Source organism: Strongylocentrotus purpuratus, unplaced genomic scaffold, assembly GCF_000002235.5.
Source record: "Strongylocentrotus purpuratus isolate Spur 01 unplaced genomic scaffold, Spur_5.0 spur5_scaffold_20, whole genome shotgun sequence".
Taxonomy (NCBI): domain Eukaryota; kingdom Metazoa; phylum Echinodermata; class Echinoidea; order Camarodonta; family Strongylocentrotidae; genus Strongylocentrotus; species Strongylocentrotus purpuratus.
This window is the reverse complement of record NW_022145606.1, coordinates 16,699,330-16,710,876: the sequence shown is the minus strand read 5'-3', so window position 1 is coordinate 16,710,876 and position 11,547 is coordinate 16,699,330. Positions and strand designations below refer to the sequence as shown.

Below are 11,547 nucleotides of genomic sequence, written 5' to 3'. Positions count from 1 at the left end.
TTCCAGCAACAAGACCTGCGTATGAAACAGAAAAATAAAGAAACAGACTTGTAATGTTTTAGTCATACGAAATATTAAATATATTTTATGAGTTATCTTTAATCTTTCTTTTTTTATCACAGTAAATATAATTATAATTTACTCGGACTAAATATGAGCTAATCGCCTTAGATTACTTGGTGAAATCAATATGAAATTAGAAAAGAACAAAGACCTAAAGGCAAGAAAGTGGTAATTTAATCCTCAAACATTCATTTAGGGCATAATTTATTTATTATTGAGAAAGTTCATATGAATGAATATGTTTTAGACAAAGTAATATTCAAAGTGTTATGCTTGAATAAAAAACATGTTATCACTTCATAACCTACGACGGCATAGATTGATATATTGGTATAGGCAAAACAAACTGCACAGTGACAAGTCCCATAAGTCAGACTGCTATAAAGGAAAACCTCTAACAATCCAAAACGTTGCCAAACATCCTTGTCTTCCGGGAGGCAGGATAGAGGGTGTCGGAAAAAACGGACGGCAAGTAGAATTCCCGAAGGACAAAATAACGAAAAGAAGGTAGTAACGTTATAACCCCTCCCCTCATCCGCTTTGTCACAAATTCGGTTCTATCCACAGTTGAGGTTTATGAGGAGTGATATAATTGGCTAATTCTGCAGCTGTATCACCCATCAAATTCCGGTATGGCAAGCAGGAACCTGTATAGTTAAACAATTATGTAGGGTCCTCACAGACCAAGTTCAATTGTGTGACATTATCCTAACTATTTTGATAACACCGAGCACTATCACACAATAAATATTAATTCGAATACTAATTAGACACTCCAGTTCGTGAGAAATTCTTACCTGAAAGGTAGCCTCCAAAGAAAGTTCCAGAGCCGAAGAATAGCTCATTGACTGCATATGCAACGTCAAAGTTTGCAGGAGATGCTCTTTTCCTCACTGCCAGTGGTCCCATCACAGCCATTCCAGCGATGCACATAGCAGATATACAAGCTGTTACCAACATAACATAGTAATGATGAAAGAACGCATCGCACAAAATGGCACTTGCATTCAGCAAGGCAGCAACAAGGTACAGACAGATGGGATTCGCTAAGCGGTCGGAGAGGGCGCCTGCCAAGAGTCTTCCGAGAAAATTTCCTACCGAGGCAAATAAAGTCATCGATATGGTAGCACGGATGGAGTACCCTCTCTGAATGGCATGGGGCACCAGAAATGCATGCCAGCCACAATAGAGCATACCGAACATGAACTCAGATACAAACATGACGTTAAAAATTGGGTCCCTGTAAAAATCGGACCGGCGTATACTATTACGTATTCTATCAAGGAACTGCCTGGAATTCTGGTCTTGTTCTTGAAATTCCTTCTGGATCTTGTTGACTGCTGTAGATTCCATTGACGTGTCATCGTCCAACAACTGATGCTCAGGTTGATAAGATGATGTACAAGGACTTCTTTCGGGGCATAACAGTGTTGTTTCTTCCTCCTCGGTCGGGCGATCGTTGCAGAATCTTTCTTCAGATCGACCACTTTCCTCGAAGTTGTCAATGTTTGCACGATGAACCGTTGTTAGGTCCTGACCAAAGGCTGGTTCTACTTGAATGGTCATGGCGCAAGGGACTAGGTTGGCCATTAGGCCGCCTAGTATAAAAATACCACCTCTCCAACCGTAAGCTCGACCTAAGACATCAGCCAGGATTGGTAGAAGAACCATGCCAAGGCCGAACCCGCTCATACCCACACCATACAATAAGTTGAAGTTCTGGTTGCTTCCAAGTTGGTCCAAAGCGAGTGTTGAAGATATCGCTAGCATGCAATTTCCAATGCCTGTCAATGTATAAACAAAACCTCATTTTATTAACATAAGTTCTTTTTTTTGGGGTAAATTAAAGAAGCAAAGAAATATATTCTTCTTAAAGTTCAAAATTTAAAAAGTTCAAACAGTTTAAAAATTCCAAAAACCTTGTGGATTCCTTGAACATTTGCGATGAACACACATATGTGTAAACAAGCCCGCGCCCCCCCCCCCCTTCCTGGGCACTCAAATTTGAATCGTCGATGCCGCCTTTAGTTTAAAGTGATTATCAATATGAATACATTTATAAACTGGTCATGGTGCAAATGCAACGTAGTTCGTCACACGTTTTACCAACTACTTCTATAACATTGTCTAGCATTTGTGATAATGTTATAAGGTTGGTAGCCATGACAGATGACCATGACAGGACCATGACATTGTTTAGCACAACATGGTTTGGAACCATCAACCTTAACAACTTCGCCAGTATGTCGTCACTTTATACCACGTAACTTCTAATTAATGTGCTGACTAAACATGATGCGACATTAACTCATATCCTGCCATAATGATGCATGCACGCTATTGTTATAGTGCCTTGTACACCCCAGCAAGCTGCTGCTCCTCTGCTTCTTGCATGTTTGCAAGCATTCGTAATAGCAGTTATTGTTCATGCCCATTGGACTGTGCCTAGTGTTTTGCACGCGCTATTAATAGTACCATCGCTTTAATCCGATCATCTCGTTATAAACTTGGCAGTGAGGGGATCTGTGGCTTGGCACAATGGGGATTAACCCGGTGGCAGGATGAGAGTTAAACTAAGAATTACCAACATAGCAGCAAGCTAACAACTATGTGTTTCTACATTCTGATTGTCAAATTATGTAATAATGTAAGTTTGAAAATGAAGCTTTGAGGTCACAAGAGGTTATAAATATTTATACATTCTGATTTTGGCCTTTTGAAAACTCTTACCAGCTATTGATAAGTAGACAGCAACCAGAACGTTGTTGGTTGCCAAAGCTGTAAGGGTGACACCCAGAGATATCAAACATGCTCCCAAGATGAGGATCACACGACGAAGCGATGTCACACGGTAGAGGGCGACAATCAAGGGAGCTACATCAGACAATAAGCAGGGCAAGACAAACAAGTTAAAACAGAAAGTAAGTGATAATGCATAAACCCGTTTGTAGTTAGCTTCGGTACATATAGGAACCCAAATATCCACAAATACTTACAGATGGAGATCTTCGAACAAGAAGTCTACCTTTCATTTGTATTAATTTTTATTATTGATATTTGCATTCATTTTCATCATTAAAAAGATTGTGATTATTATTAGTCTAATCAGATTTATTTTCAGAAAGGTACACCAGGCTGTGATAAATTGTTGTTGTGTTGTCATAATTAGATTGATTGGAACAATCAGATGTACCTACAATTTCCAAGTGTTTAGACGATTCTTGCCAAGTCATTGTGAGATAATGGCGATCGCCCCATCCTCCCTTTACAGAAGATCCCCCACCATCCTCAAGTGGCGTAACTACCCAAAACGTTTGAGAGGGGGCGGTAGCCGTCCGCATCCCAAACATTAGTCCATCCCTTCGCCATGCCACAAAATCACATGGTTGCACCAAAAAATACCCCGCATTACATCAACTCAACTGGGCACTAGGTCGGAGGCACGAAAGTAACAAGGGCCAAAAGCACAATTTAGTTGAACCCCCCCCCCCCCGCTTAGACTTTTTTAATGTGTGTGTTTTAGAGTAACCCCCCCCCCTTTACGATTATATAAAAATATTAAAAAAAACATTAATTAAAACAAAAAAATGATGATGGGTGACCAAAAAACACCAACCCCCCCCCCCCACCGGCCAATTTTTCGGAAAAAAGAAAAAAAATGTCCTCTTACCGCCCTCCCCCCACCCCAACCCCCCACCCCTCCCCCCCCCCCTCTCTCCCCCCCCGCTTATTCAGCGGCTGGCTGAGTCGTTGCAAAATTTTCCGTGTGATTTTACAATTTTAACCCCCCCCCTCGAAAAAATCCTCTCGCCCCCGATCTCTTAATTTTTTCCCCCTTTTCTTTTCTTCCTCTTCTTTCTATCCCTTTCTCTCCTTTTTCCATTTCCCTTCTTTTCCTTCACTCTCTTTCTCTCTCTCTCTCTCTTTTGCGGAAGGGGGGGGGGTGGAGGGCAAGGCTCTGAATAAGCATGTTTTGCCTGACTCATCAACAACAATAAAAACAAAACAATAATGATAATATTTGGCATATAAGTTTGTTACGCGCATGCACGATACCATAAACCATACGAGAAGTCTGCATAATTTTGGACTGATAGCTTCAGTTTGAGGTGCAGGACTACAGCGTAGAGACGTTACTGAGCGACGACGTCGACATCGAAGCCCTAAATGGAGGTTTCCCGATGTCGGATGTGATCCAAATTCAGGTGGAAAATGCAATATATGATTATGATTAAGATTAGTACAAAATTGGGCTAAAATTCATTTACTCAGAATGGATAACAAACTGCTAAAAAAAATGGATATAAATGGAAACGCAACTACACTAGCGCCTTTAAACCTACCTGAAATGTAATTGAAGGCCGTACAATTTCGAGAAAAATATATTGTGTTGTATTCAGATACCATGTTCGGATTACGTAACATGTCCTTGTCACATTCGCTCATTTTAAAGGTACTATGTCCCTTTTGCAGCCAACCTCAAATGCTGTAGAACTTTGCAGGAATTATGAATATGTCATGTATGTCCTATATGTGAAATGTAAACGTTAGCAGTGTCCTCATATTCAAATTATGCAAGGAAATCCGTTTACTTGCTAGACTTCCCTGTCAGACACTATTGTGTGACTGACTGGCTTTTTTCTTCTTTGGTAATAACATACATAAAAAGAGTTGTAAAGGGTACATGAGCATTTGTCTACATCAATAACCCACTTGTGCTGGCCAAAACTGATTGAATCTTTGTGCAGCATAAAACCTATGACCATTCGGTTCAATTGTCTGAAAATCAAGACTATCACTTTTGGGCTCTATAGCCCTAAAGTCGATTTGACAACTAATAGTCGTTATTTTCCCACTTGAAGACATTTTCAAGTCCCACCTTTTTAGGGAAGTTCTAAATTAGTATCATCTTTCAAATGCAGTCGGAATTTAACTTTTTCATTTTTTGGGGGCCTGCAAATGGGACATAGTACCTTTAAAAGGTGACACACAAAGCCATTACAATTGACTTTATTTGATAGGTTAATGCTTTTAACTATCTTTAAAACAAAAATCTAACCTACCTGGAAAGTAGCTGAAGGCCGTAAACAGCCCTAGGGAAACCCCAATATCTGTTGAGGTTGTTCCAAGACTCAGCGAGATGTCTTCTAGAAAGATCCCCACAGATTTGATAGTACCAACCTGAGAACATGCCATAAGAAATAGAGTGAAAACCACGGGCAAACTCCGGGGAATACATTTTACCCCACAACTGCGATTCAACGCCTCCATGTTGTTTGACTACGCACCGTACATCCAATGTATAGTATAGTATAGTGAATATAGTGAATATAGTGAATATAGTGAATATGGAATATACCAAACCGCCCTTGTTACCACGTAAGGCGTGAAGGCCGTTCATCGCGTTGTAATGAATGGACTCGACCAATTCCAGATTTGACTTTGTGTTATCTTTTCGATACATTTTACAGTGCCACTATAATATTTGCTTTATTTTGCAGTGTTTTAATGAGTCAAATCAATTCGAAACTTGAATCGATTCGATTTGCCTTTTTCTGTGAATTTACTTGTCTCGAGTTGGAAAGACAAATTAATTTCCTTTACTCGAGTCGGGAGCCTGACAGAGCCGACTTGATTCCCGTGTCCAAAAGACATTGACTAGACTTTGACCTGAGTCTCAGATAGCGAGTCGAGTCATTCCTTACTGACTAGAGTCAGCGGCCAGTGACCCAAGCCAATGAATAAGGTTACTTGCGCCATGATGCACGTGTGGGTAGCTCTAGAACAACTCATTTTTTCGATCGACCAAGTGCTTTCAATTGTCAACTGTTTAGCTGGTTCCTGGATTAAATGCATGTTTTTATGTAACTTTGAATATTAACTTTTGTCATATTTTGTAGCGCTGCAACATTTTGTTATAGTGCTGTGTCTGATAATTTTCAATCTATGCATTGTTAATTGGAATGAGTGTTTTTCGTATTTTACGGTTCTTTGCCCGCGACCCCTGCACTCAATGCTGTGTGTTGTGGTCAACTTCTTTTATGGGACAAATCCAAGCAAAAGTTTCCATATGTTCTTTTGTAAGAAGTGCCCCTTCCCCCTTTTCAACTCCGATAAGCGCACCTTCTATTTTCGTATGTGCCCCCTTTTCTTTCGCATAATTTTACTTTTTCATCTCTGATAAGTGCCCCGTTTATTCTTACATGTGCCTTTTTTCTTGTTAATAAGAGCCACTTCCCCCTTCTCATGAAAGCTCCCTCAAATCTAATCGGTGCTCCTTTTTTCAACAAATGCAGATTTTCCTTTATTATAAGTACCCTTTTTCATTCTCATAAGCACCCCTTTTCATATCTTGTCAGTGCCCATTTTCAGTTGCAATAGGTGCCCCTTTTTCACCTCTAATAATTTCCCTTTCTAATAAGGGACATATCCCCTTTTCATAAATGCCCACTTTTACCTCTTATATAGGCCCCGATCAAAATCTGACGGGTGCTCCATTTCCGTCGACAAATGCCCATTTACTGTTTTCATAAGTGTCTTTTTTCATCCCTGGTGAGTGCCTCTTTTCATGTAAAAGAAGTGCCCCATTTTCCCCTCTGATATTAACCTTTGCCAAGACATCAATCTACATTTGCCATTTTCCACCCATCAAAAGTTACATATTATACATCTTACGAAAGAGTGTTTTATCCCAAATCATTTAGCATTATTTTTTGTGGAATGTGATCACTCTTGTACGCACAGGAGGCATTGCAAACATATTGGAATTTAAGGTTAATCTATGAATATATGATGTTAAAAATGAAAGAGATGAAATGAAAATGAAATATATTTCCATACCTGTCTGATATACATAGGTTTCATTGATGTATCATGTTTGGTTTTGATTTGATTAAATATGCGCATATTAATTAGGCGGGCTTAGCTATTTTCACAACTTGTTCATATCTGCAGATTCGCAAAAATGGCAAAAATTACTTATTTTGTTGGCTTCTGTTTTCAAAACGGTAATATAGATATATGAATTTTCTTTTTTGTATTTTTTACCACAAAGATTATATTTTAGTGTCTGATAATTTAATTTATTATTTGTGTCTCAGAAAGTGATGAATTAAGTTGTCAACTTTGTCGAATTTTGCAATTTTTGCCAATTTGACCATTTCTGGCAGGTTTTTCGGTAATTTTGCGATATCAAAAAAAGGGTATAAAATCACAACGCATTGACCGATTTCAATTCTGTTTTTTGTTTTTTGAAGCTTTCATAAAGGTTGATTATTTGCAACCATCAAATAACATGTGTTTGTTGTAATTATCTTTGGTGTGCCATACCTAATACTACTCATGCTGTTTCCAAATTTAAAATTTGGTCGGAAGTTACCTTTTAGGCATTCTAGGTCGGGTTATTATGACCTTTTAGGCATTCTAGGTCGGATTATTATGACCTTTTATGCAACGAATCCAGCAGGACAATAGTTTATTGAACTTATGCTTGATACGCAAGATTTGATAAATGGGAAATCACGTGATCACGTTTTTATGTCTTTTATGCCCTTTTCAACGGGTGGCGATCCAGAGAGTTGAGAATCTGTATACAATATGGGTATGCAAGCCTGAATCCGAAGAAAGGGGTAATATATATATTTCATTCTTCATTTTTACAATACCGTAGGCCTAGATACCAAAGGTTGTCCCTTGGCTGTTGTAAAATGTACTAGAACAGAATTGCACGGAAATATGTATTACGGCTTTGAAGAACGCTGTTGTTCAGTATATCTACTTCACATGTTTCACTATAAACTAAAGGACTACTCGCGACCAAAAAGGTGACTACAACATGTCAATTCCACAACTCTTTTCATTCAACCCTCGAAACCACAGCAGAATCTGGTCCCATATCGACACTGTCATCGTTTTGTTTGTGGCAGAACTGAGATTAACCTGAACACCACAAGAAGCACATGGATATGTCTTATAACAAGTATTTAAATACATCCAGATTGGCCGGTTTATGGTAAGAAGTTGTCAGAGATACGATATTCTAACTCTCCCAATGCGGTGGTGAAGGTGTGGTGCTATAGTGGTTAATTCACCTGACTCTCTATTTAAACGTTGAGGATTCGAATCACGGCCAGGATGTAACGTATTTTGGTACAATATTATTCAACATTTGCCACTCTCCACCCAGGTGTAGGTCGGTACCTGGCAATTGATGGGTTAATCATAATTGCATCGCGCTCAGGATTTATTCTGATGGGGGCTCCCTAGGTTAACAAAATGTTATCATTATAGGGTTACTTGTGAACAGTCACGGGGTCACTTAAGAATATTGACTTTCATCAAATTTGTACTTATGACATCAGCAGCACCCTAGTCATAGGCAACTAAACACAACCTCCAGGCTACAAAAAATCTACTACAGAATACTGCACGAGTCCAATAGACGAATCATGGGTTGTTTCAGAAGGTCGGTTCCCGCGAGTGTTCCCGTGGTTATTCTTTTGTTTGTGATAGGGTGCTCACAGGTCGGCACTACTCAGACAATAGGGATCTATCTAGAGGATATTACACTGAGTCTTGGAACAACCTCGACAGATCTTGGTGTAGCTTTGGGGCTTTTTACAGCCTTCACATGCTTTCCAGGTAGGTTTCCCCTTCGCTCACTTAAATGCCATTACTGAACTCTGTATAAACTACATGAATGTGATCAATACGAGAGGCGTAAAGAACTGTTTCAATAATTACAAGATTAATATATTCCGTTGTCAAAAGGTTTGCCACGGTAATACTCAAGGCCAAACATTGATGATTTTGCGATGCAATTGTGTATCACGGAGCAAATCTCTGTCAATAGATGCCTATTACTTTGTGCAAAAATTCACAAGTGGAACAAGAACGACCGTGTAGAAAAACAAAGACAACAACCAAAGTGTTTACATTATTTTAAACTATCGGTCTGCCATTTTGACTTCTTGCATTTCAACGTCTTGAGTTTGGACTTCTGACCTTATGACCTCTGATGTTTTTATCTTTGACACGTTTATGTGGGGTATCATCACCGTCGATATTTGTTACTCTAATTCTTACCTTTGTTTCCATTATCAAATCTAACACAGCTCCTGTAGTAATTGCTGCCCTCTACAGTTTGAAATCAATTAGACGTGCTATTCTGGTCTTTGGGTCTTTTCTGGTTCCTCTTGGAGTCATTCTGACGGCCTTTGCTACAAACAACTTTCTAATCGCTCTCTACTTATCAATAAGCGGTAAGATCAACACTATACAATTTTGAGAATATTTGCAGGAACGTGTATTTGTATTAAAGGAAGATTTTAGGGGTAAATATTAGACAAAGCAACATTTCCTGGTACCTGAATTGAAATGCTTAATTGCTTGTACATAATTATAAACAGCACGACAAAAAGCGGTCATGAAATAGTGCGAGTTCTAAAATTTACGATTATATCTAGCTTCAACAAACATCTACACTCGTACCATTTGTTTTTCTCGAATGAACCTATTTGAAGAAGAAGAAGAACAATAACAACAATATATCTCGACCTTTCATTGATTAGTTAGTGTCCTTGTTTTCATGGGCATTATTTTGAAGAAGATATGTTTCGCTTTCAAGCTCACGTCAAGCAAGAACACGGTTGGGGTTTGTCATTAATATCTCTAGGTTGTGCATTAGACGGTTTGTTTTCCAGATGGTGGTTTACTATAGACTAGAATATATGTTATTGAGGAATTATACTACACATTTATTATGTTCCATTTAAGTGATAAAGTAAACGAACATTCATTAGCATATAATTGACAAATTGAGATCGGTTTTTGACATTGGGTCAACAAATGTTTAGGTTTTAAAGTCAAAGGTTGATATCTATGAACAGTTATTATAACTTTTATAAAAACATTACAGTCACTGGTGTTTGCATAATACTGTTGTAGATATTTTATCTTAACTTGTTTTCCACTTGCTCTCTACGCGTATAGGTTTTGGACATTGTGTGGTGACTATGTCTTCAATTATTGCACTGGACCAACACTCCAACAGTAAGAACTTTCATCTCTTGTATGCTGTAGGGATGAGTGGTGCCGGTTTGGGTATGGTGCTTCTACCCTTCCTGGCTGAGGTCATATGTCAGGCATACGGTTGGAGGGGCGGTCTACTTGTACTGGGTGGCCTGATGACTCACATGATTCCTTGTGCCGTGGCCATACAGGTTGAACAACCTTCAAGAGAAAAGCATGCAATGGAGCGTCTTCCAACCACTGATACTCAGGAACGCTGTTCATTTGAGGATCAATGTCGCAAATGTTTTCTAATCGTAAAGAAAGATAACGTCTCACTATTAGGTCAGTCGTGCGAGTGTACATTACTACATCGTAACCTAAAGCGAAAAGGGCCCCCAAAAGGGTCCTCTGCATTGAGTGATTGGAAAACCAAAGGGCATAAAGCGCTACTTACTACGAAACACATTCTCGAAGAAATACGCATGGGTATACGTCGTTCAGACTTTTACATTGATCCAGTCATTAACCTATTGTATGCCGCATCTTTGGTAAATGGTATGATGTACTGTGGATGGCATGCCTTTCTGGTGCCTCATGTCTTACAAAGAGGCTATTCCGTCCCCAACGCTATCGCCATAAACCTGTACGCCTCCATTGGGAACTTGCTAGGTAGACCTTTATTAAGCACCCTCTCCGGTTGCCTAACAAAACCTACTGTTGTGTACATGGGAGCTGCCTGGCTGAATGTCTGTGTCATTCTATGCGACGTATTTACCAACCAATACTACATCGTGGCAGGGACAGCGTGTCTAACAACCATGAGCCTCGCCGGGATGGCAGTGCTTGGGCCGTTGGCCGTGAGAGAAAGAGCATCTCCTGATGTCTTTGACGTTGCATATGCGGTACATGAGCTTTTCTTTGGACTAGGAACATTCCTTGGATGCTATCTATCAGGTAAAGTATGTGTGAAATTTTAGAAAGGTTTGCAGTATTCTTTAAAAGTCTATATATCACCCAGTAGGCGACCCGACATTTGCTTCTTAATTTCGCCGAAGGTATAGAGTTAGGGTACGGGTTGTTTAAAGGTTTCTATGTAAGCTTAAAGATTAGATTATGTTATTGATGAGTTATAGTGTTGGGTCAATAGTTGAATTTAAGTATTTGGTTAATGTACATATACATTTGCAGGAGCAAGTCTGTTTGCCAGGGCCTAAGGTTGGGGGTAATACAAGTATTCGTCGTTTTGTGCCTTCAGAAAGAGGAATTTATCCAAGTAATAGTTGTAACAGCAGCAGTAGTTGTAGTGGAGGTGGAAGTAATATTAATAGTAGTAGTAGTAATTAGTAGCAGTTGTTGTTCTTGTTGCAGTAGTAGTAGTAGTAGTAGTAGTAGAAGTAGTAGAAGAAGAAGTGCTAGTGCACCGTAAGAGTACAATCATCATCATTATTATTAGTAGTAAATAGTAGTAGTTTT

At 39.2% G+C, this 11,547-nt stretch overlaps 1 protein-coding gene across 1 annotated transcript; it reads right to left on the bottom strand.

Moving 5' to 3' along the window:
* Positions 1-606: 606 nt before the first annotated feature.
* LOC578684 (monocarboxylate transporter 12-like) lies at positions 607-5,259 on the bottom strand. The gene is made up of 4 exons (XM_030993707.1): positions 5,127-5,259; positions 2,794-2,937; positions 861-1,847; positions 607-710 (listed from the first exon to the last, which is right to left on the bottom strand). Exons 1-4 carry the CDS (start codon positions 5,257-5,259, stop codon positions 607-609), a joined length of 1,368 nt encoding a protein of 455 aa, XP_030849567.1.
* Between the last annotated feature and the right edge of the window lie 6,288 nt (positions 5,260-11,547).